This window comes from Mirounga leonina, unplaced genomic scaffold (genome assembly GCF_011800145.1).
Source record: "Mirounga leonina isolate KUSES-001 unplaced genomic scaffold, KU_Mleo_1.0 Mir_150, whole genome shotgun sequence".
Classification (NCBI taxonomy): domain Eukaryota; kingdom Metazoa; phylum Chordata; class Mammalia; order Carnivora; family Phocidae; genus Mirounga; species Mirounga leonina.
Window position 1 is genome coordinate 12,059,021 of NW_023270374.1, and position 27,002 is coordinate 12,086,022.

General features: G+C 43.4%; 1 protein-coding gene across 1 annotated transcript in view; it reads right to left on the reverse strand.

The window, feature by feature from the left end:
* ISM1 (isthmin 1) overlaps positions 1 to 25,742 on the reverse strand; it is a 71,906-nt gene extending 46,164 nt beyond the window's left edge. Inside the window, exon 1 of the mRNA XM_035005828.1 lies at positions 25,555 to 25,742. Within this exon, the coding sequence (XP_034861719.1) occupies positions 25,555 to 25,692 (138 nt within the window). The 5' untranslated portion in view covers positions 25,693 to 25,742. The remainder of the gene's footprint in view (positions 1 to 25,554) is intronic.
* Between the last annotated feature and the right edge of the window lie 1,260 nt (positions 25,743 to 27,002).

Consider the following 27,002-nt stretch of genomic DNA (forward strand, 5'->3'; position numbering starts at 1 on the left):
AATTCCTTCAGCCCTTTTTGCTGTCGCCATCAACTGCATGGCCCACCTGGCACTTGGGAAATCAGGTTCATACAGTATTTGGAAACCACAATACTGATGCAGCATAGACAAGCCATACAGGAAATTCTGACTTTCCTCAGTATCAGACTCACTAAAGTAAGGGATTCAGACAAGGCCTGTTGCAAGAACATCACGTTTGCACTGAGGTTAGAGGGCTTTATTCGAGGACACATGCATCCTACTGAGATAAAAGAGAAACCAGGATCCGACTTTTTGAAAACCATAATTCTTTCCTACTTCACTACCTTCTGTCAATACATCTGAGCCTCTGGGGCTGTAAGTCACTTCCATCATGGTCAAGTTACATCTCCTTTATGAAGCTTTCAAGACTGTTCACAGTTCCCAGGTGCAAACATGGCTTGGCTGAAAATCATTTTGAATTCAGAATATGGTCTACAGAGGTCTGGACAGTGGGCTTGAGAAATAATTACCCTTCATGCCTGAGTCTCTTTTAAGTTGCTCCTCCTCCTCTGAGGTGTGCGCATGTGCGCACGCACCCACACCCACACACACCACATACACACCACATACACCACTTTCCCGACAGAAATGCCTGTGGTTCCAACCACAGCATCTGGCGAAAGTGTCCTGGGTCACTAGAAACCTCTTGACCTGTGTAGGCTCCAAGCTACATGATAACTTACTTCATCACATGGTCAGAAGTGAATCAGGGGATAGCAACACACACACACACACACAAGGTGACATTTAATAGCACAATGTTTCCTGATGCTGCTTTTTTTGGTAAGTTGAAAAGGTTAATTCACAGAGGAGCAAAAATTGCAGATTCGGGCCCCCCTCCTGCCCCTGATGGTCTTTTATTTATTTACTTCTTAAAAAAAAATCTCTGTTCTACTCCGTCTTTTGCCCTGGGACGGTTAAAAAAAAATCAAAAGAGTAGAACATTTATTATAATGCGGGGGTTGTTGAATGACTGTGAATCATTCCACTAAAAAATCAGGTCAAGTTAAGCAGTTTTACATTTAAAAGAAAAAGTAAGATATGAATGGAGAAGCCCTAATTAGTCACTTCCTTCTTATAGGTCAGGGGTTGGAACTCAAAAATCTAATCACGGTCAGCTGTCAGCAAGGAGGTCAATTTTCTGGATGTCAGTTTTCTCATCTCTAAAATGAATTTAAGAATGTCTGCTCTGTCTTCGCAAATCTAGTGAAAGCATTGTGGGAAGCACAGTACTAACTGACAGAGCACATTTTACTGAACATGCGCTGTATACATTCAGGGATTACACCATGTGCTGTGGGGTAGAAAAGAGGAGCAGCTACTATTTCTGCTCCCAAGACCCTTACTCTGTTTTGGCAGGCAGAGGGGGGAGTGGGGATGTTTAACATCCTCAGATAATTATATATGAAGAATGATGGAGTCATCACTTAGTGGACACACAATGCCATAAAGGTTCAGAAATGGCCCGTTTCCACCTTGACAGTTCATAGAAAAAACTTTTGCGACTTGTCCAGAATTTTCGTAGCTGGAAAGAGGGAGCAAGGCAGTATTAGCCAAGCGAATGGTCTCAGCAGAGAGGCAAAAGAGCACAAGGAGGAATAAGAGTCCAATTTGGTTGCAAATACAGCCTATAAAGCAAAGGGTGAGAAAAGTTGATTAATTCCAGATATGCAGTTCCTTTATACCTGTTCTGAGGCAAGCAATAGGAGGAGCTTCTGGAGGTTCTTAAGCAAGAGAGGGCAATCATTTTTAAGGAACTTAATGTATTCTATTTTAAATAGACAAGAGAAACTAGAATTAAAAATAAGGAGATCTAGGAAGTAAGGACCCAGTTCACCACACCAGACAGGGAAGGGGAATGGTGCACTGCGACAAATCAGAATGGGCAGGGACCCATTTACATGTGGAGCCCAGTACAGAAGGCAGCTTCGGAAGGGTCCTCAGTGGTCGAATCTCCTGCAGTTCACACTTTCCTGCAATCCCCTTTCTTTGAGTGTGGGATGGAGCAAGTAACCTACTTCTAACAAATAGGATATGACAAAAGTGATGGAATGTCACAGAGATTAGGTTACAAAAGACCATGGGTTTTGTCTTGCTCATGCTCTCTTTCTGGCTTTACTCATTTGTTTGCTCTGATGAAGTGAGTTGCCATATTTGAGCTGCCCTATGGAGAGGCCCCCACGGCAAGGAGCTTTGGGGACCCTCTGCTGACAGCCCGTGAGAACCCAAATCTTGCCAATAAGCAAGCCAGTAAACCTGGAAGCCAGTCGTCCTCCAGCCATACCTTGAGATGACCATTGTCCTGTCCAAGAAACTCGCAGCCTAAGCTATGCCCAAGTACCTGACCTACAGAAAATGTGAGATAATAAATGTCCTATTTTAAGCTGCTAAATTTTGGAACAAGAGGTAACTAATACAGGGGGGAAGATACTTAACTGGCATGGAGATGGTGGGGACAAATGCTCTTTGAGATTAAAATCCCAGCCTCATGGTCCAAAGTTGTGCATACTCTTTTATCTAGGCTTTGTTGATTTTAGAAATTTTCATAAAAAAACCCCACCTCTCCACCACCCCCTTCTTCCACTGTTTCCTAGAGCTGATTAAAGAAACGTGACTTGATTTTCAATTTCAAGCAACTTAGGGGGGCATTCCAATAGAAAAACTGGCAGGAAATTAATGCGATACACAGGAGGGAAGGCAGATACTTCTAAATCTGATATTTAGGTCAAACACACCTTTCCTTTTGCCCTCTTTTGATTTTGCATTGGCAGTTTGTTTTTAGGAGCCTGGTAAGGGGAACTATTCTCTCAGTACAAATGCGTTAGTGGCACCAAAATACTTGAAAGATAGTTAATAAAAACAAAAAACTTGGCCGAGGATGTTTAAGAAACCGAATTATCGCTTCGTTTGTGCTTGAATTACAGTAGTCTCTAGCAAAACTAATATCATGTAAACTATGGAATAAACTTCCATGTTAAACCTTTTATATGTGTTTCTTTATATGAAATGTGATTACCTGTAATTAAATTCTTTTCACTGGTCTTCTTGCGAGAAAAACAAATTCTAAAACTGCCTTACCACATAGCTTGCAGGACTTAAGGACATACAATGTCCAAAGAAGTAACCACACTCCATTTCTATTAGCTAAGGCTGTTTCGTTCTTCCCTCCATAATGACATCTTCCACAGTAGTGGGAAACAGAGACTCTGTACTTGAGCTTGACACCTTGGTGAGAACTTGTGGTCATCATAGCGGTGAGAGACGGCCACCTGCAAATCAGTCCTAGGTGAGCTGTTTTGAGTCAGTTCTCCTGCTCATGGACACTTTTCATTCTAAAAAAAAATGAGCTCTGCATTTAGTACCAGATTGAGGCATATTTTCTTTCTGCTTGAGTTTGCGTCGCCCATCTGTGAGTGAAGGGGAAGACAGCATACAGTGTGGGTTTGTCCATGAGTGTGACCTTTCTAAACTGCTAATGGGCTCTCTCTCTCACCTGCAGGTGGATCAGCACCTCCTCCATTGCAGCTGGGTAATAGATGAACATTCCTTTCTGCAAATTCCATGAGCATTGAGGCTTATCTCCATTTCATAAAGGAAATATGTTATCTGGGTAATAGAGAAAGTAAGTCCATCTTCCCTTCAAACATCTAACTATTTCAGGGAAACCATACCTGCTACTCTAACTGCAGAAATACTGTGAACTCTAAGTCCTGTATTCCTAATCAAATGGGTTATAGCAACTTCTACCCAAACTATGTTTTGCTGATTGGTAGCTGGATATATATTCACATATAGGTGCAAAGGGATGCTTTTCTCAACTATATGTCTTACAATCTGCGAAGTGATGGGCTGTATGGTAATTAACGGTCAGTTGTGGGTCATGCCATGAGACACACCTAATGGTGAGGCAGGAAGAAGACAAAAAGCTGAGAGCACAGGCTCAAGTGTGGTACGCAGGAGTGGACACACAGAGTCCTGGAACCATAAGGCACATTGAATAATAAGGTAGGGAGGGCTAGCCATCCACCAAAAATAGGTACCCCTGCTCCAAAGTGGAGGCAGCCAAGGGATGCACTTGCCAGCCACCTTGCATCAAGGTGTGATTGATGTGAGCAGAAGTGATGTGTGTCCTTTCTAAGCTGGGACTGTTAAGACGACAGTGTTAGGGGCGCCTGGGTGGCTCTGTCGGTTAAGCGGCTGCCTTCGGCTCAGGTCATGATCCCAGGGTCCTGGGATCGAGCCGCGCATCGGGCTCCTTGCTCGGCGGGAAGCCTGCTTCTCCCTCTCCCACTCCCCATGCTTGTGTTCCCTCTCTCGCTGTGTCTCTCTCTGTCAAATAAATAAATAAAATCTTTAAAAAAAAAAAAAGACGACAGTGTTAGGATGCCTGGGTGGCTCAGTTGGTTAAGCGTCTGCCTTTGGCTCAGGTCATGATCCCAGGGTCCTGGGACTGAGTCCCGTACCAGGCTCCCTGCTCAGTGGGGAGTCTGCTTCTCCCTCTCCCTCTGCCTGCTGCTCCCCCTGCTTGTGCTCTTTCTCTCTTTCTCTGACAAAAAAACCCAAATAAATAAAATCTTAAAAAAAAAAAAAAGACGACAGTGCTTCCATCAGCTTGGGTCCCTGAATGACTGCATGGAAATGGCCACTAAGAAAGCTGAGGACGATAGAAGTTAAGTGCTGTGTCCGAGATCACAGCCAGTTAGTGGCAGAGTGGAGACTCAAACTCATTTCTTCTGATTTTCAAGGTAAGAGCTCTTTCTGACAATGAAAAAGGAACTTGCCCCAAGCTACTGTGGTCATAGTGATTGAAAGTATGGACTCTGGGATCCAGGCAGCCAGAGTTCAAATCCTGCCTCTACCTCTACTAATTATGTGACTTGGACAAGTTATTTAACCTTATAGTGTAAAAATAGGGTTAATAATAGTGCCTGCTCATGGTGTTGTTTTGAGGATTAAATAAATTAACATTCTTCACTTGCTTAGAAAAGTGCTTGGCTCATAGTAAGTGCTATGTAAGCGTTTGACAAAAACAGGTAGATAAAATCAGGTGAGATCTATATAACTACCAGCGTACACCATTCCACATGTGAACACTAAGGGAGCGATGCCTTAAGCTATGGCTGCCAATGCCACCTTGTGAGACCTAAGTAACTCCTATCCCTCATCTGATGCCATTACATCAAACTAATCAGAGAAACAAGAGCCCAGAGGCCACCATTTAGAAAAGGTGTCACCTCCAGTCAAGAGAATTTCAAAACCATTCCCATCATGGTTACTCTAGCTGCCATTGAGAGATCTTCCATGACCATAAGCTCTCCATCCCACACTGCTTTGAACATCTCTTAATTGGACTCAAGCTTCACCCCCCCCAAACCCTCCTTCTAGACTTTTATTCCATGATAAGCCATCTCCTCTCATTTTCAACTTCATCTCTGACTATTCCTTCAACCTCCTCCTAGGTCTTCCTGGTCCCCATAGCTTCTTCCTGACCATTTCTTCCCCTTCTTCCTGAAAAACAAAACCAAAAATGCATAAGCATTTCAGGATCATGGCCATTCCAATTGCTATGTGGACCCTCTCATCATTCTTCTTCATTCTTTGAAAATATAACCTTCTGGCTCAGTCTTCTTCACCAATCTCATCTGTTATCCTGTTTGGTAATTTCAACATCTATGTAGATGGCCCTCTCAGCTCCTTGACTTCTCACCACCAACAACCTTTTCCTCCACTGCATCTCAGCTACCCTCTGCCTAGACCTTCTGTCAGAACATCTACACAAAGATACTTCCCGTCCTGTTAGCTCATTTCCCTAGATTTCAACTCACTGAGATCTCTGGTCTGCTACCATTTTCTTGCCACCCTGCAGCTTTCTCTTTTACTTTCCTTCTTATTTAGCACATATTCCTTTATATAGCCATTTCTTTGTAACTCCCCTCAACTCTCCTTGCCTCCTTCTCTCCCTATGATCTATTTCACTGGCAAAACTTCAGTTCTGGTTGAACCCCATGATCCAACTTCTCTATGTTAGTAGCCAAGCAGATGGACGACAGGAAAAATAAAATAGCCCAACTTGAAAACCTGCTGTTTTCCATGTTCTCAAAGCTCAAATGAGTACTCAGCACTGTTCCAGAATCAATGGCCCTTCACTCACAATCTCGCCTTCGCCGGTATCCAAGATAACTATTTCATATCTACTCCCTCCAAATCCCCTACTCTTCCTCACTGTCCTCACTGCATATTTCATTGAAGGAACAGGAGCCATCCATGCTTAATTCATCCATGAGAGTTGTATGGTTGACTTTTGTATTCTCACACTAGAGCTACACTCCCATCTGCATAGCTCCCCCTTCTTCTCAACTATTGCATGGAACGGTCACCCTGCTTCTATCAAAGGCCAATTTCCACACATGCGTTCTTCTTGTTTTCTTGATCAATTTACCCCTCAGCCCTCCCCTCTCAATCTGTCATCATTAATTTTCTCCTTTCTATTGGCTCAGTCTCAGCATCAGTGACACCCTGGTACCTCTGATCTCAAAACAAATGAACCAAATATCTGCCCTCAACCCCAAGTCACATGTTTCCCCTTCATAGCAAAGCTTCCCTAAGACCTACTTACAGATTCTGTTTCTTCTTCTTCACCTTCCATTTGCTACCTCACCCAGAAGAGGCTGGCATCTCTTCCCATGATGCCTCTTATACTGCTCTCATCAAGGCTTTCAGCAATGGCCATGCTGCTCAGTTGAATGGACACTTCTCTGTCTTTGTCTTCTTTGCTCTCACAGGAGCATTCAAAAGGACTCTTTCCTTGAGGTAGTCTCCTCCCTTGGTGTCCATGACATAACTCTTGGTTCTCCTCTTACCACTTTAGTCATGACATCTCAGTCTCAGTTCCCAGTCCATTTGACCACTTCCCTGCTCATCATCTTCACTTGGATGTCCCACAGGTATCTCAAATTCCATATGTCCAATATAGATCCACTGATATATATGCCCCATTCCCCATAAAACTGGAAGTTATCTCTGACTTGTCAGTTTTCAACTCTGAAATACGATCCATCAGCACATCCTATTGGCTCTGTGTCAGAATGGTGTCTTGCATCCATCCACTCCTCCCCATTCTGGTCCATGTCCCTTTTTCTCTTGCTGGATTATTTTATTACAGGACCTCCTAAGGTGTTTGCACCCATCCCACCCATTCTCCACAAACGAGACAGAGCCATCATCCAAAATCTCTTTAATGGTTCCTTCCTTGCTGTTCTCAGAAGAACAGATACATCCTTTAGCATGACCTAGAAGCCTCCACCCTCTTCTGCAAGTTCTCAAACCACTTTCTCCCTTATACTTACTCCTTTTCTCCAGTCTCTTTTCTATACTTTAGTCAAGCCAAAGTTTCCCACCTCAAGGCTTTGGTGCTTGTGATTACATTTGCCTGCACTGCTCTCCAACTAGGTCTTTGCAAAGATGGCCCTGTCTTATTCTTCAGCTCCAGACTTCAGTGCCACTTTTCCACAAAGTCCTTCCCTGGCCACACTCTTTTAGTAGGTATCCCCAGGTATTCCCTATCTTTGCTCCCTATTCATGTCCTGCTAAGCACCTATTATAATCCATAATAATTACTTTACTTATGAATTAATTATTTGCAATCTCCCCTTCCAGAGCATAAGCTTGTACTCTATTGAATCTCCAGTGTCTAGCAGAGTGCCTGCACCTAATAGGCAATATGTAAGTGCTAAGTGAATGAATGGAATCATGAAATGTTTACTATATAGTCGGGCCATGCTCTATACTTATATGTATACCATGTTTTTTACTTGACTGCAACCTGGTCTCTGAAATAAAACAGCCACAATTCATGTTCATTTAATTTCCTTTCAGTTCTCCTAACAACCTAATAGCAACTGTACTATCAGAGCCTGGGCATTTCAGATGTGCATTTGCTCCAATTCTCTTCAGCACAACAAAACCATGTTAAAGATGTCCAGAAATGGGAGTTTGTGTGGTTTCATGAAAGAGGACTGGCTTGGGAGTCATTCAACCTGGAATGAGTAGTATGGCCTTGAGGTAGTTCTTTCATTTCTCTGGGTTTTGGATTCCTCATGCAAGAAATGGGAAGTTGGGACTCTATTTTCCAGGTATCTTGCCAACAAGAAAATTCTAGGGTTTGGTGAGTGCCTGTGACCTGCCTTCTAAGTAGAGTGCCTCATCTTGGTTGGGGAGTGTGTGTGTGTGTGTGTGTGTGTGTGGCACAGAGCTTGGATGAAGCCCTGGTTCAACCTGGTAAGCAGGGCAGGGACCCTGACTGCACCGTGTGCATGCACAAGCACCTGTTATCTACACAAAAGCACTTCACTTAGATTGTTAGGACCAAGACACAGAACATTCTAGGGGCATAGCCAGAGCAATTCTCCTGCCAGCATCCACCTTTCCTTGAATCTCAAGGGGGAGCCCACAGATGGCTCCCTGACGTTGTTCCAGGCTGAACACTTGGGATTTTGCGGGTGCTGAGTTTTTCTTTTTAAAGGGAGTCTATGTGGCAAACAGACAGCCCCTGCCACTTGGGCGAGCTCCATCTCACTGGCAACTTTCCACAGCACTTCCATCACATCCTAAGTGGCATGAAGAACCCCAACCCCAAGAATAGTAGACACATAAAAGAGACTGCAAAATAAGTAAATTGAGTTAATGGTTTGAGCAATCTTGGAGCAACAAGCATTCAGAGGCCCAGAGAAAAGAAGCAGGATCCTTAATTAGAGGGTAGCTCTTTAAAGCTGTGATTCTGTCTCTTAGTTTTCCCCTGTGTTCACATCCCTGTCCTTCGTTCACATTAGGAAGGTGGGAACGGTGTTCTTCTTGGCTCATGGCACACGGTTCTTTGCTTATTTTGGGCCATATCATTCTGTACTTGAGTTCTCTGCGTTTGGTCAGGCCCATTTCCCTTCTCTTCTTCCCTCCTTTTCCCATTTATGAGCACATTTAGGGCCAAGGATATTGACGTTCATTTTTGGGTTATCCTGGAGCTTAGCATGGGGCCGGGCCTTGGATAAAAAGAGACGAATCATGAGAGACTGTGGACTCTGAGAAACAAACTGAAGGTTCTAGAGGGGAGGGGGTGGGGGATGGGTTAGCACGGTGATGGGTATTAAGGAGGGCACGTACTGCATGGAGCACTGGGTGTTATATGCAAACAATGAATCATGGAACACTTCATCTAAAACTAATGATGTAATGTATGGTGATTAACATAACATAAAAAAAAAAAAAAAGCAATGAAAGAGCCACGGTGGGCCAGGGGCGCCTCACTGGACCGTATTTCAGGGCGACGAGGCGAGAACTTGGAACAGAAGGCTGTCTGCCGCAGGTGCCTTCTGAAGAGCCCGACTCTCATTACTTCCACCTGCTACTCAACAGTTAGAGTCACTCCCCTTGGGGATTCCATGGCCTTTCCAAATATTTCCAGTTTCTTCCCTCCAATGCTTATTTCTGTTTTAGGTGAGATTTATCTTATTTCATAGGTGTCTTATGAATTGTTTTGCCTCTGTCAAAATCTCACCAGGAAACCTGCAGCTGTTTCACATGGTAGGTGTTTCTTCCTGAAGGTGCCAGTGAGGGGAGCAGAAAGGAAAGGATCTACTCAGGAGTTAGCCTTTTTCCAGCCAAGTGTGGCATGCCGAACCTTTTCAAATTTCAAAAGTAATGGATTAAATAGAAGTGGAAATCTTGAGCCAGGGGGACTTGGCCACTCTTGAAAATATTTTATCCCCTGTGGACTGCTTCACTGCTGTAATAAGTGATTGCAGATTGAAAGGATTGTTCTGGATTGTTTGGTTTTGAGTGGGCTGGCAATTGGGATTGCAGAAGCCTCTTCCTCTGCCACCTGAGTTAGACCTCAAGTTACACTGAAGACATCCTGTATGTTGTGATTTTACTTGTGTACTGGAGAACTGTTTTCCCCTTACAGAGGTAATAAGGTTCTTCATTTTCTCAGAGTCATAAGAACAACTCTGTTCTTTTCTCACTCAGTTCTAGTATCTGTAAATGCTAATAACTCCCTGAGATTTCCACTCTTAGGGCTGTGTGAAGGAATGCTGTCCACGTGGGTCCTGAAGGACTGCAGAGAACTGATCCAGGCTTAGTTTGGTCTCAGTACTTAAAAAAAAAGTGTACTCCACAAAGGGCAACTCCAAATAAGTTAATGAGTAATGGGATATGGACTTTGCCATTTTGCCTGATGTCGGTGAGGTGGCCCTCTGGTTTGAAGTTGATCGCCCCTCACTAAGGACTTTCCCAAGACTTCGCAGAGCCTAGGGAAAGGGCTGGGGCATAAAAATATAACTCAATTAGTCAAAAAAAGTCACCATGTTGAATAGAAGGCTGTCAGACCAATGGCTAGACTTTTAGGAGCGTTTGGGCACACATAACCACAGTGATGGAATGCTCATCTCACAGCGCTCTCAAAGGTGTTTTTTTAAAAAAAAATTTAAGTTATTGCTTCTCTTTATTGTACACAATGTCCTATAAAGAAGATATATGTCCACAATTGAGCTTTGAAAGAGGACCACGGGGCCAGTTCCATTTAAAGGGAATGAAGTCAAGCAGTAAATTTGCTGGTCATTCTTTTCATATGGACTGTATCTTAGTCAGCAGTTGGTCTTTGATGTCGTAACAATAGCATGGGGCCATGGAGGCAGCAGACGATCCCCATAACACCGAAACTCGTCCACACTCATTAAAATGTGGAGACCAGTCTGCAGGGTACCGCCCATCAGGGAGCAAAGGGAGTGGGCTCTGGGGCTTGTGGGCTGCCCTTCCCAGGGAAAAATGGCCATCTCTTTGGTACTGTCCACCCCGCCTGTTGCATGCCTTACTGTATTTTTCATTGAAGTCTTGACACACATATAGAATGCACATACATATAACTATACAGCTCCGTGAGATTCCACGAACTGAATGCATATGTGCAGCCAACACTCACATCAAGAAACAGAACATTACCAGTACCCCCGACAGCCCCCTGGTGCTCCCTTCTAGTCACTTCCTTGACCAGGGTAACCCGTGTCCTCTCTTCTCAGAGCATTCATTTGTTCTTCCTGGTTGTTTTACATAAACAGTATCAGCCAGCAAGTACTCCTCTGTGCCTGGCTTCTTTCAGTCAGCATTACATTTGTGAAGTTGTATGGGTTGTGAGTAGTTGTCATTTGTTCGCTCTCAGTATGTGCACTTACTGATGACCTGTTCTACTGTTGATGGGCATTTCGCTGGTTCCACTTTGGGGCTATTTAAATAGTGCTGCTCCAGGGGTGCCTGTGGCTCAGTCGGTTAAGTGTCTGTCTTCAGCTCATGTCATGATCCCAGGGTCCTGGGATCGAGCCCCACATCAGGCTCCCTGCTCAGCAGGAGTCTGCTTCTCCCTATGTCCCTCACCCCACTAGCGCTCTCTCTCTCTCTCAAATAAATAAATAAATCTTAAAAAAAAATAAGTAGTGCTGCTCTGAGCATTCTTTCTCAGGTCTTTGAGTGCACAGATGAATACATTTCTGTGGTGTATATATCCAGGGTAGGACAGTTGCGCCGAGGGGTACATATACATTATTTCAGTAGTTTGGAAAACCAATTTTCCGAAGTGTTTATATCAGTTCACATTCCCTATAGGTGCTCTATATTCTCGCCAACACTTGGTGTCTTCAGTTTTTTTGTTTTTGTTTTCCTTTTTGCCTTTCTGTCGGGATAGTATGGTGATTTCATATTTTCAGTGGTCATGTATTTTTTACAATTATTTTGTCCTTTCTATTTTAGCTATATACCCAGTCGATGCTCAATTCTGTGACAATCAACAAATTAATGAGCTATTAAGATAGTTGAAATGAGACTTGCCCAACTCAACATTTGGGGTGCAAAGGGAGAACAAAGAGGGCGCTGCAGAACATACCAGAAGTATGAGACACAGCCTACCAAAACCAAAACAAAACAGAGGATAAAATACACTGGGGATTCAGGGCAGTAAGGGACTTGGGAAGAATAACCAAAAAAGATCTGGAACCAGAGTGGCCCACAAGCTGATTAGATATTAGCAATGTAATGCCATAGCTAAAAAAGGGAATGTGATACTACTCTCAACTATGGGAAACATTTTCAAAACTGACCACTTGTTCTTCAGAAGACCTTGAAGAAATGGACTTTGTGACACACTGAAAAAGGGGAAAATTGAATTAGTCGCAATGAAGAAATTCTTCTGGCCAGCAACAATCACTAAAAAGCAAAATATATAGCTCACCGAGCCTGGGGAACTCCTGTCCCCCAGGCATGTCATGTTTCTCTTGTTTTGTCGGGGAAAGGAAGGTAGGAAAGGGTGTCCCTTCGTCAGGGAAGTGGTTGCAGGCTTAAATGGTTAAGGCTCTGTGAGTGATGAAGAACATATTTGCGGGCACAGTTCCATCCCTACCATGAAGCACACGATGTTTAAGCAGTGGGACTGCACAAGGGAGGGCATTCAGAGGGAAGGCAGAAAGAGATGGACATGCATTTCTTTTTTTTTTTTTTTTTTAAGATTTTACTTGTTTATTTGACAGAGGACAGACAGCAAGAGAGGGAACACAAGCAGCGGGAGTGGGAGAGGGAGAAGCAGGCTTCCCGCCGAGCAGGGAGCCCGATTTGGGGCTCGATCCCAGGACCCTGGGTTCATGACCTGAGCCGGAGGCTGACGCTTAACGACTGAGCTACCCAGGCACCCCCGGACGTGCATCTCTTGACTTAGAAACGACCTTTGGTGGGTGGAATCCTGTGCTGACAGAAATCCACAGCCTTTTCTAGTTCTAATTTCTCAGAGGCAGGGTCCTTCGGGCCCCACCCTTCCCCTCGGCCTGATGCTGGCCCAGAGCCAGGCTGAGTGCTCCACAGACACACAGCCCTAGGTGATGGCTGGGTTCCACTGGAAATGCTCATCACATCCATCCGGCATCTGCTTTGGGATGCGGCCGCGTGGTGGGTCGGGTGGGGAGGGGGCCTCCGCTGAACCAGGAGGCCAGCTGCTTTCGAGTCTCTTCTCTCAAGCTGTTCTTGTTCTTTCCTTTCCTTCTCCCACATGGCAGAAGAAGACAAGAATAGCCTTTTCAGAAGCATCATTGATTGGCATGAGGCAGAATGTGTCAGCCACATGGAGCCAGCCTGGACTGCATCAGTTCTGTCATATCTTGCCCTCCACAGGAGGTGCTCTGAACAATCAGATGTTAAACCTTGATTTCCTGACATTGCTTTTCCTCAGTTTCTTCAGCTGCAAAATAGAAATAGTCCCTGTTGGGCTATTTTGCGAATTAAAAGGTGTAAAGACATATAGTCTTGATGCCAGGGCCTGGCACAGAGTAAATGCTTGCTGTTAGCTTTTGCATCATCATTATCAGTTTTGAGGACGAAGTTCAAAATTTAGAATTATCCCATGAGGATGTCTGTTCTCAGATAAAGCAAATGAAATGCAAAGAGTCGAAGTGACTTGCCTGGGGTCACACAGCTCTATCATACCAATACCCATGAGTTAAACCGTTCCAGGACATCTGAGGACAGTCCTAGCAACATGATAAGCTCCCAGTGATGTAGCTATTATTATTATTATCCCATTTTACTGAACAGGATACGGAAGCACAGTGAAGTGTGTGACTTCTGCCTAAGGGTGCGCCTGTTAGTGAGAAGCAGAAGTGAAGTTGGAACGAATCCAAAGCCCGGGTCTTTGGCCACTCTGTCGGGCCTGGCAATGAGTGTGTGCTGAAGGAATGGTGGGGCCCCGGCAGAGGGGGAAGAGTGTTTGTAGCCTCTGCCTTGCTGAGCGTTTTCCTTGTCATGACAGGAACACGTGGTAAGTAGCCTGCTGGTTGCAGGAACATGGGAGACGCCTGGATGACACCCAGACCCAACCCACAGCTTGGCTCTTAGCCTGCCTAGACCTACTAAACCCCAGACGACCTGCAGACCCATGAGCATGAGAATACATGCCTACTGTTACAGCCACTGAGTTTGGGGGTCCTCTGTCGTGCAGCATAACTGGGCAAGCAAGAGCTGAATAATCCCCGACTTGTATTGAATGTTTTCCGGGACTTGCAACTTACAAGATAAGCATCTTAAATGATGCTACTTAAACTGTGCTGTGCCTAGGATTAGCTTGGGGCCCTTATTAAAATGGAGGTCCTAACTCAGTTGTTCTGGGTGGGACCTGAGATTCTTATCTCCTTAGGAGATCCCAGGAGGTACTGCTGCTCTACTCAACGCACTCTGGGTGCAAAGGTGGAGCAGTCATCCTGAGCCTCTCCTCTGTGTCTCGGAGCCACAACTGTGCCTGGTGAACATCAGGGTGGTAGATGGGTGAGGGAGGGACAGTTCCTGCCTTCCAGTGAGAACTCTGCATGGGTTTCTAATCCTGAGCACTCTCCCCTACGTCCAGCATAGCCAGGAGGTCAGCTCATGTTAACATTTCCTTCAGCCCACTTCATGGGCTAGGGATTAGAGTCACCTAATGAGATCTCCCCTTTTTTACTTTTTGCCCTTTCTACTTCCTGGAATTTGAAGGTTCCCAGCAATAAAACTGGCTTCCAATTCATTTGGGGCTCATAACCAATACCAGATTTCCAAGTCACAATGTTATTGAGTCCCCAGGCAAGAGATAGAAAATCTATTTCTGGTTTACTTAATTTCTAGTCAGGGAGGGCATGGGGACAGGAAGATGAAGGGTGCAATGGACAGCAGCTTACGTAGGAAGCGGAGTCTTCTGCTGGGACATCTTTGCAACCTATTTTTTTTTTTTTTTGGTCTAGTATCTAACTTTTCTTTCCATCACCATCACCTGGTGAATTGAGCCCCATGAAATTTTATCCTTTGGGCATCCTGCAAAAATAGGAGAATTCTCTCCAAGGAGATATCTTCTCTCCTTCCTTCAACTTTTCCATCATATAGATGACTCTTGAACAACAGGAGTCTGAACTGCCTGGGTCTATGGATTTTTATTGATTTTGTTGATAAAAACAGTATGATACTGTAAATGTATTTTCTCTTCCTTATGATTTTCTTATATTTTCTTTTCTCTAGCTTACTTGATTGTAAGGATACAGTATATAGTATGTATAACTTACAAAACATGTGTTAATCAACTGTTTATGTTAGCAGTAAGGCTTCTGATCAGCAGCAGGCTATTGGTAGTTAAGTTTCTGGGGAGTCAAAAGTGATACATGGATTTTCAACTGTGTGGAGAGGGGAGTGTTGGTGCCTCTAACCCCTGCATTGTTTAAGACTCAACTGTATATTGTAGATCACAATCTACAAATGTTTTAACTGTAGGAAGATCTCATCCTGAGGCTCAACTTGCAAATATTCTGAAGTTTTCCATTGGGTCCCTGGATTGTTATAGATCCTAAACATGTTATGTGAGTGCCTTAAAAAGATTGCCACAATTTCCTAATTAAGCTAAACATACACCTACCATGTGACCTAGCCATTCAGCTCCTAAGTATTCACACAGGAGAAATGAAAGCATATGTTCATGCAAAGACATACCTGAATATTCATGGCATCTTTATTTTATAGGCCCAAATTGGAAACAGCCTAAATGTGCTTCAGTGAATGAATGGATAAGCATATTGTATGCATACTGTAGAATACTAATTGGCAATAAAAAGGATCAAATGCTTTATGCATAAAACAACATGGATGATTCTCAAAATCATTATGGTAAGCAAAGAAACTTGCTGTATTGTACATTCTGTATGATTCTACTTATATAAAAATCTAGGAAATGTAGAAATGAATCTATGGTGACAGAAGGCAGCTCAGTGGCCTGGAGACTGCTGGAGAATGAGGGAGGACTCACAAAGGAGCACTAAGAAACTTTTGGAGATGATAGATTTACTTATCATCTTGATAGTGGTGATGATTTGACAGGTGTCAAAACTCATCAGATTGTTCACTTTAAATATGCATGGTTCACTGTACATCTACTATACCTCAATAAAGCTGTATTTTAAAAAATAATAATACAGTTGCCATTCCCCCCCCCCCCCCCCCCCATTCTCTCCCCATCCCTATGTCTGAGAAGTTGTTGGGAGCCAAGGCATGTTTTTCATTTGTTTCATTGGCACTGGCATGAATATTCTATCTAGACACTGGTGGGGGTAAGTTAACACCTGGGTGGCCTATGGCATCATTTCCAGCTTCCCTGGATCCTTCATATAGATTCTGGCCACATCTTTTTATTTTTGAAAATAGAGATGTGGTGTCTGGTGGGAAATGGCCCATTGCCTTCACAGTCTACCTTCCTTTTTCCAGGTCACTTATCTGAACATCTGGAGGTTGGGGTGCCCCAAACTGTGAGTCTGGCAGCCAGGAACCCCAAATTTGAAAACAGAAACTCTCCTATTCTATTGGCCCTGTAGCACTGTCCCTGCCAGGGGGTCAGCATTTGTACTCCATCTAAACTCTGGACTCAGCAGCCACAGAAAGAAAAAAATTAAGTTTTATCTTTTATGTTCATGGCTTCTTATGAAGTTGGAAGTGGAGTACAGAAAAGATTTAAATAAAATGCAAAATGAGATCTGTTTCTTAATAGCACACTCCTTTGCTATTTCTTAAAGTCACTGTCTATCATCCTGGGCATTAAATTGATAACCCTATCCCATCCCCTAAGGAATCTTCTGTCTTTTAGTAAATGAGTACAGACAGAGGGACAGATAGCTGTCCCTGAAGAAAGAGGCTTCATCACCATCTCTTTCTTTTTATAAATCAAAAAATCCTGAGCTAAGGGTTGTAGAAGAATTCTCAGAAAATGAGAGAGAAATAAGAGGACCACAGAAACCATTAAATGCTATAAAATAAGACCAATGCAGACAAGTTAAAAAAAAAAAAGATGGAGATAATTGAATCTGGAGAAGAGAGAGAAACTATTAAAATAATAGTCTTCAAGTCCTGCATGAGATGCTTTTTTTGAAAAGTGAACGAATAGTGGTAAAAAATAGCAAACATGAAATTAAGAGGTAGCGTAAAAGATTTAACGGACACATCAGAGGGAAAATATTGTGACACTGAAGGTTGTTAAAAGAAATACTTGTACGACATACAGAAGATTGTGGGATTCTTTCCTTCGGAGGCTTTAAAACCAAAATAGATTCTCCTTTACTGAATGGATAGTTCTCATGACTTCTAAAAATGTCCCCCAGACTCAAAGATCAATGCCTATTAGAACATGGCTTGGAAAGAATGAACGAAGGGGCTACACAAACAATAAAACTTTCTTCTAGTTTGTATAAAGGAAAATTAAATTAAGAAATAAAATTACAGTGTTTCAGTTCAAGGTGGTAGACCAAGAATTTTCATTTACTTCCTTTCCCTCTCCAAATTCTACTGAAAAGGCAGATGAAAAAAAAGAATCCACAACAGAGCTGTAAAGCTGAAAGGGTTCACCTATAGAAGAAGGAATGATTTCTAGTTGACATGGAAGAAATGGTAACCAACTGAAAGTGAAACACTACAGAGCTGAGAAAGTGAAGAAAAATCTCTTTAAAAAGTGAGTTTCTTTAGAGAAATTCCTATAATACTAGGAACAATAGAGGCTATGTCAGTTGCCCTACTAGGCATTTACTCATAAGACATGAAAACATATGTTAACAGAAAGGTTTGCACAAGAATGTTAACATGGACTTTTTTATAGTATCTGAAGCATTGGAAACAACCCAAATGTTTACCAATGGGGGGAACGGATAAACAAATTGTGATATAGTTATGCAATGGATTACCATGTGGCAATAAATGAGAGAAATCTACTAATATACACGCCAACAAAAATGAAACCCCAAATCATTATGTTGAGCAAAAGAAGCCAGACACATACACAAAATGCACACAGTATGGTTCCATCTATATGAAGATCTAGAACAGGCAAACTAATCTATGATGATAGGAATCAGACACTGGTTGCCTCCGGGAGGAGTGAATTGCCTATAATGATTCACTAGAAGACTTTCTGGGATGATGTAGACATTCTATATCCTAATCTTGATGGTGGCTACATGAGCATATAAAATTGTCAAAAATGGACCTGAACTTTTAAGAATCATTTATTTTATTGTATGTATATTATATTCATTATTTTTTTTTAAAACTAAAACTGCTGAGGGAAAAAATAGAAGAGGAAGAGGAGGGGAGGAGGGGAGAAGGAGAAGGGAAGAAGAGAAGAGAAGAGAAGAGAAGAGAAGTGAAGAGAAGGAAGAGGAGAGAAGGAAGAGGAGAGGAGAGGCAAGGCTATAGAAGTTGGGAGAGAAAGGTGAGGACAGGAAACTGATTAAAGAGTGCATAAGCAAGAAATTACTCGAGAAGTGTTCTTAAGATGAAGACAAACATGGAGCTTCAGATTAAAAGGGTCCACTGAGTGCTAACCAGAACTACCTAACTAAAGCCTTAAATCTAAACATAACATGATGACATTTCTGAACATTATGAATAAAGTGAAAAATCCCAAAAGCTTCTAGTTTAAAAAAAAAGTCATCTACAATGCCACAGCATCAGGTTTTTGAGTGAAACATGAGATGGTGTAATAAAATTGGATTTTATCTTCAAAATTCTGAGGGGAAACAATATGGAACACAGCCAACTACCAAATTAGCATTTAAGTATGATAACCAAATAAGGATATGTTAAAAAATTTAGGATCTCAGCGAGTTTAGCCTTTGATAAAACCTTTCTAAAATAAATTTTTGAGAATATTTTCCAAGAAAATAAAAGATGAAAATACGAGATTCAAATAGCAGCAACAGCAGATAAAGAAATAGCTAAATCTTATAGTTACACCTAGATAATTATTGGGAACATAAGTGAAACTGCTAAGAAATTATTCCTAAGATAGTTCTAATGAAAAAGAAAGAATGAAAGAAAGGAAGAAGGAAGAAAAAAGAAACAGAAAGAAAGAGGAATAATCTGGTACTAAATATTCATATAATGTATTAAAAGTTGAGAGATACATAGAAAAGGCATGTCAGATTCTTATTTGGGGGGGATTTAGGTTATAAATATGGATTGATTTTCAGCACTGATAGAAAAGTGTAAGTTCAAATCTGTTAAAATCTTAAGAGTAACAGCAATAGAACACGTTCAAAACTTGAGGAAAAATGAACAAAGTAAATACTTATTGAATGTTCATGTGTTAATAAAGTACTTTTTAAAAAAAAATTTTATTTATTTGACAGAAAGAGACACAGCGAGAGAGGGAACATAAGCAAGGGGAGTGGGAGAGGGAGAAGCAGGCTTCCCACGGAGCAGGGAGCCTGAAGTGGGGCTTGATCCCAGGACCCTGAGATCATGACCTGAGCCGAAGGCAGACACTTAACAGCTGAGCCACCCAGGCGCCCCTCATGTGCTAGTAAAGTACTTAACATTCATTCAGTGTTTTAATTTTTACAACAGCACTAGGAAATAGTTATTACATATCTAATTTCCTGAGGAGGAAATTAAGACATAGGCTAACTCTCTTGCCAATGGTCACACAGATAATAAATTAGAAGGTAAGAGGCAAAGTGGGAAAAATTGTGGAAATTTGAGAATACTACATAAAATGGGAAAAATATCTTCAAATCTATTAGTAATCACAATAAATATAAATGAGTTAAATTCATTGACATACTGCATGGAAAAAGAAAATTTAGCTATTGGTTATTAATAAGAGAGATATTTAAGAGACACTCAACAAATCCCAGAAGAAAGAAAAATAAAGCAAGAGTTGCAACATTAATATCAAACAAAAAAAGTATTTAAGACAAGGAATTTCATCTTGATAAAATATAACCACCAAAAAGGATACTTTATGTCCCAACACCATGGATTCTAAACAAGTAAAGCAAAAATTAATGGGGTTATGAGAAACAGACAAATCTACAACAGTAGGATAAAAATGAAATCAATTTCCTTGAGGAATCAGCAGATAAGTAGATAATAAATAAATCAAGAGTTGGAGGGTTTTCATAATATAATTAACAATCTTGATCTGATAGGTCTTACAAAGAGATGTAAGATTGTACAGCATAAAAATATACAGTCATGAATATTTGCAAAATATGCTTGTACTATGTACAAACTTTATACTGAGAAAGTCTAATTTATCAGTATGTAAAAATATATGATATTCTGGGAAAACATAATTTATCAAAATTGACTAAAGAAAAGTTATATTATCTGAATAGACTATTGACCATGGAATAATATGGAATATTAATCAGAGATCTTAAGCAAAGAGGTACCAAGGCCAAAAGGGTTTTATGAATGAATTCTAACCATCTCATAATCTTCTTTAAAGTGCTAAAGTGAAAAAAATGAAGATTTTCAACTCCATCCCATGAAACTCTAGTGATCTCACTATTGAAATGGATACCTCTAGCTTTCATGCATACACCAAGAAAACTGTAAGCATATATTTCTATAGCTTTCCTAGATTCCAGAACTAACAAATTGGAAACTATAACAACAAGAAATAAAACACTATTCACAATAGCAATCAAACCTAGGTATGATAGGACAAATGGCTATTCATTTGGACAAAAACCAAAGCTGTATCTTTATCTTAAAGCTTAAGCCCAAAACAAACAAACCAACCTTAAACCCACAAACAAACAAACAAACAAACCTTAAACCCACAAATAACACCAAAGTAGATTGTAGTTCTAAACAACAACAGCATCAACAACAATAAAAACTATAAAACCGTTAGAACAAAATCTGTTTAAAGATTTTGACAATCTTTATTTGAGGAACTCTTTCTTAAGTAAGGCAAGAAAACCACAAGTCATACGGGAAATGATTCAGAGTTGCTTACATTTAAAACAGAAAGTTTTTGCATGGCCAAAGGCAGCAGAAACAATATTAAAAGATGAGTGCAAGATTGGTCTAAACATTTACAAAGCCTATGAGACAAAAGTCAATATGGTAGAGATTTTGCAAAGATGGCCACAATAATTCCTCCCATCCCTGTACACATGCTCCTTTGCAATGTTACTTTGTTGGTCCTCCAGTCAAGAAGAGTCTACTTCCTGTCCCCTAGACTCTGAACTGACCCAGTGATTTGTTTGGCCAATAGAATGTAGCTGAAGTTGTACAAGTTCATCAAGAGGTCTTGCAATTTCTGCTTTTACTCTCTTGCAGCTCTAAGTCTACCATGTAAAGCCATGCAGGCTAGCTTACTTGAAGATGAAAGACCTGAGAGAGCCCAGGTGACAGCCAGCATCAACCATCAGACATATGAGTGATGTCATCTTGGACTATCAAGCTCATGACAAGCCAACACAAGGCTATAGCCACAGGTGTAATTCTAGGTGAGATCAGCAGAAGAACTATCCAGCTGAGCCCAGAGCAAGTTGCTGACACACAAACTGATGAGCTAATAAAATAATGGTTGTTTTTAGCCACTAAGTATTGGGGTGGTTTGTTATGTAGTAATAGCTAAGTGGGACAGTCATCCATAATTTATAAAGAATTCCAGGGATAAGAGCAAACAGCCTGCCTGGAAAATGGGCAGGCAAGTCACAAAACAAGAAACACAATGTCTGTTGACCTGAATCAGAGCTGGGAGTCCTGCTGAGGAACTGGAAAAGGAACTTGGGCTCCACAACCCGCCTGCCTGGTCTGAATCCTGGCCCTGCCCACCACAGCTGTGTGGCCTTGGGCAAGTTACTCAAATCTCTCCAGGCCTCAATTTCCTCATCTGTGAAATGGGTATACAAAGACTATCAATCCCACAGAATCATTGGAAGGAAACTTACTTGTATTAAGAACAAATAAATGTCCCTTTTGCTTCTACTGCTATAAAGAGCTCAGGTGACCTCTTGCATCAGAAGCAGTGAGTACAAGAGGCTAAGCCGTATTACTGAAGGCAAGTAGAGGGATAAAGGAAGAAAGAGCTCTTAAAGATGGTAATTAGGAGACAGAGAACAAAGGCATTTAGTTACATTTCAGAGTTTGGTTTGCAGTAATGGTATTATAAAAATAATCAATTTGATGGTTTATAATACTTGCTTATATCTTAATAAGCTCTAGCTTTATTATTTAAAATCAGTAGAAATTCATGGTTTTAAATCTGACTGACGTTTAGTAGAGAGGCAGCCATCTGAATTTCAAGTAAAAGAGATATAATAATATTTATTATTATTGCTGTGGATTCTATATTTTAGGATGCTCTATCTTCCAGACTGCTTTCATTATATATAATTGTTTTCTTACTATTATCAATTAAAGGCATGAAAGAACTAATCTGAGTATCTGATCAACATGAGACACTCATTTCAATTAGGAGATAAGATTCATTCAAAAGTGAAAAAAAATTGTTTCTGTGCATTTTTATGCAGCTGTTGCAGACAACTGGACAATTTCTTATAAGATATTTTAAAATACCGAAAGCAGTATGAAGACTAACATTGTTTTCATGAGCCACATGAAATATAGCATGCTCAAAGCATTTTACTGCCACCTCATAACATCGTACCTACAGTACGAAGACAGTCACAGAGCCAAAAAGTGTATCCTCTAGTATGTTGAAACTACCCCCAAAATCATGTTAGATCATGTTTATATATATGTGCATGTGTGTATATATAATGTTATCAATGTATGTGTATATATATATAAATATATATATTCATATTTAACACAATAAGACTGTCAAGATGTGTTTGCAAATTTAAGTTGTTAAAAGGCTTTTTCTGTCTTATAGCCAGCATGAAGACTTTGCTAAGAACTTGGAGTACAAATATTCTTCGAAGATTTTTCACTATAAAGTAACAAAAACAAATTAAGCATCTTCTAGCTGTGCACCCTTGGACAAGTTACCTAACATCAGTGTTTTCATTTGAATCTGGGATAGCGAGAGTGCCCGATTCATAAGACTTTTGTTGATATACGTAAAGTGCTAAGAAGAGTGTCTGACACATAAAAGACACTTGAGAAATCTTAGCTATAATTGTTGTTATTCTTACTACTATTTTATTGGGTGTCCTTGATACGTGAAAATCACCAGATCTTAAACAAGGAAGTATCTCTTTTTAAAAGATCCCAAATACAATACAGGTTGGGTAAATAAACCAATCGTTGTGCATTTCTAACTGCAACCTCATATTTTAGAATATTTTAAGCAGTAATAACCAAAAAAACAAGGTAGTGTAAGGATTGGTTAACTTCCTGGTTACAAAGAATGAGTTTAGCAACTTAAAATATCACAGAGCCAAAATAAAATAAAATAAAATAAAATATCACAGAGCCAACAAACTTAAGTGGAGCTTAAGATGGGTTAGAAATGTCCAGTAAACAGAAAGAATATAGTGTCCCCAGTTTTGTTTTTAAATACACCTGCTACTAGTGAATTCAGTTTCTGGGGCTGAAAACAACATACTAATAAATGTCTTTTGCAGACCTTCTCACTTGGTGGAACATATTCTCTTTCTCCATTTGAATTGTAATATCTTTGGAGAGCCAAAGAAATAACTTCAGTCAGGAAGAATATAAAACTTTTACAATAACAAATTACAAAAGAGAATAAAATTATGAACCAAACTGTTAAATGCATCATTCTGCCTGGATAAGTGCATTGAGTGGACAGAATAACCCAACACTATTACAAGATAAGCTGAAGCTGGTGGATTAGCAGCTCCTTGGGACCCAAGATATTCCTAGGAACATTACTCCTTCTAAATCCCCCCAATTTCTTTTGCCCTCTTGGGGAAGTTCTTCAGCCGAAGGCCCTTTTGAGAATTTAATCCACTTCCCCTTTGCAGTTGCCACTTCCACCAGATGCTTCTCTCATTACCTTACTGTTCAGGCAGAAAAGGCCAACCCCAGGTTATTCTAATGATAGCAAACACCTCATAAAGAAATCTGCCAAATTTACTTTTCCATTGAACATCATTTTTACAGCTTTTCATGAGCCCATGAGGAAAGAAAGCATCATGTATAAAATATGACTTCCAGAAATCTTGAAGATATTAAGAATGATGCCTACAGTGTTAGACTGGTGGGATATACCATAGTCTATAGAATGGGAGTCTCTTCAGTTTCCCCAAAGGAATCCTATCAGTCTGTCATTGTACCTGTTGGCCCACAGGAGTTGACATTTTCAGAAATGTCCCAAATTTAAAAGAACTGCTAGCTCTGGGGTGTATACGTTTCCACTCCTGGTTGGGCATTTGTGTGCAAGGATCACCTTGCTTTAGTCTATGACACCCGGGCAGAGAGAAAGCTTGGTATAATTAATCAAGAGTTTGGAATGTATGAACTTGGGCTAGTTTCCTAATCTCTCTGTGCCTCAGTTTTTGCATCTGTCAAGGGGGCATATTAACAGTATAGAACCTCATTAAATCAGTGAAATTCTGTAAAGCACTTAACGCAGTAGCACATAGTAAGCACTATGGAAATAGGTGAATTCTTCTCTCTTTAACAGTAAAACTTTTCACAAAAATTACATAAAATGTAAAAAAAAAAGGAATTAGCTGGGGCAGTAATTGTAAAGCCCTTTGGGAACAATGAATAATACTTATCTGGACATTGCAGAGTAAAGAGTTTTAGAGAGGCTGGTTTGAGGAAGAGATTTTAGGAGCCAGAAAATTCCCACTGCTTCCTGGGAAAATCCTTTGTGGATTTTCTTCTTTTCTTCTACCCATGCTCCAAGTTGACAGTTGTTAACACCCTTAGACTCAAGGAAAAACGTCTTCCAAGACAGCCCCAGGAAATCCCTACCTGAGCAATCCTTCATTCGGAAGCTGTAACTGACCTTGTGTCTGAAGCCCATTATCCCCTCCCCAAAGGCGGACCCCCCCCCCCCCCCCCCCCCGCCCCGGCCCGCCTTGGAGCTGAACGGATCATCAGAATCCCATTCCTTAAAGCGACCCTCAACAGGAGCAGAACGCTGGAAGTCTTTACGTTTAAAAGCCCCAGGTGACCCGGGCCCCAAGTACGACAGGTGGCTTGATTCCGCGCCCTCCGCAAGGCTGGGGAGGGACAAGGGAGGCATGTGGACCGCGTGGGCAGACAGAGCGTGTCTGGCCATTCTCCTCGGGAAATTATTTCCTGACCTTTGGCGTTGCTTTCCCAAGGGGCGGACTCACAAGGTTCTTCCTCTCCAACCCAGTTTGGGGATATTACCCTATAGTTAAGAGTCTCCTACCCTATCGTTCCCCTGCCCCCCCCAGATTAACATTACTTAGACTCTGAAGGGCAACCAAAGACTGGCAGCACCCCAAAGCAAACACGCATACATAACTCCACACTTCCTCCGCGCATCCCAAGCCTCGCACCCCCGGGTACCTGACAGACCTGAAGGAGAGCGTCTGCCAGACCTCAGTGCAGGGTTCAGCCTTCAGGCACGCAACCCCGCTCCGCCTCTGCCTAAAACAGGTTGCCCCCGCCAGGCTGCTGCCCAAACAGTTGCTCTTTGGCGGGGCGGGGGACCCGCCTCCTCGCATCCAGCGGGTGCTAGCGCAGCATCCCACCACCCGCGGCCCCGCAGCCACGCGCGCCCCTCTCTGGCGGCGCACTCACCTGCAGCTGGGTCCGGCTGGCGTTGCCCGCGGCCGCGTCTGGCCCGTCGGCGGCTCCCGAACCGCGCAGCACGGTGATGTGCAGCGTGAGCAGCAGCAGCCCCAGCAGCAGCAGCAGCTCCGCCGCCAGGCGCACCATCCTCTTGAGGCGCGCGGCTTTAGGACCCGGCGCGGCGGGCGGCGGCGGCGGCGGCGGTGGCGCCGGGGGAGGAGGAGTTGGAGCCCGGGAGCCCGGCAGCGCGGCTCCCGCCTCGGCCCCCGCCGGGGCCCCGCTCCCCGGGCCCACGGGGCTGGCGCTGGGCTCAGCGGGGCGCGCCGGGCCGGGGGAGCAGGAGCTGCCGCCGCCGCCACCGCCGCCGCCGCACCACGGCGGAGCCACGGCGGGGCCGGGGACGTCCAAGCCGGCTGCGGAGCAAACCCCGGCGCTCCCCGGCGGCGGCGGCGGCGGCGGCGGCGGCGGCGGCGGGGACGGGGGGCAGCCCGGGACTCGGGCCGGGCCAGGGACCACCCTGCGGGCAGGGGGCAGCGGGGGCGGCGGCGGGACGGGCGCAGCCGAGCCCCCGAGCGCACATGGGCGCCCCAGATGTGGCCGCGGCGCCGCAGCTGGAGCGGGAGCCGCAGCCAGAGGAGCGCAGGGAGGAGGAGGAGGAGGAGAAGGAGGAGGAGGAGGAGAATGAGGAGGAGGGCTTCAGTGGCGGCCCGGAGTTACCTCCACGCTTGGCTCCCCCGCCCTTGCCGCCCGGAGCCACTCACCCGACGAGCCACCTCCCCTCCTCCCAGCGCTCCTTCGGGCCGCGGGCCGCGCCGCCCCGCCGCCGAGTCCTAGGGTGAGCCGGCTCCAGATGGGGGCCCCGGGTACACAGGGGCTGTCACTGTTTGGAGGTGACCCGGGCGCCCCTCCGGGATCGGCGTCGGCCTCCGGGCTGCGCCAAGTGCGCACACTGCTGCCGAGGTCGCTGTACAGGGCGAGGGCAGACCTTGTGCGTACTGAGGCTCGGGGCTGTGGGTGGGTGGGGTGCCTGGGCGAGTTTAGAAACCTTTATTGACAAAGTGGAGTTGGGAGTTGTGGTGGTGGAGAACCGAGAGGGCGCAGGACAAGCCAGGTGTCTGTCTGCGACTGTGCGCCCCTTGCCGAAGAAGCTGCCGTGCGCGTGTACCAGGGGAATGATAAAGTGTCGTTCCAGAAGGGTCTTGACACTTGCTCCTGGACGGTGGGCCGCAACTCCCTGAGCAGCGCTGCTCACGCGCCCGCGGCGCGGGGTAGAGCCTGGGAAGTGAGGCGAGTCGGGTTCGCTAGGTGTGGGTCCGGTCGAGCGCGCAGGTGGCGCGGCGGGAAGCTTCTGGGCAGGGAGCCCGCGGCTCAGGCGCGCAGGACGTTGGTGGGGCACTGGGGTTTCAAGCAGCGCAGACAGTCGCGGGTCGAGGGGCTCATCCCGGAGGCGCTGCGCC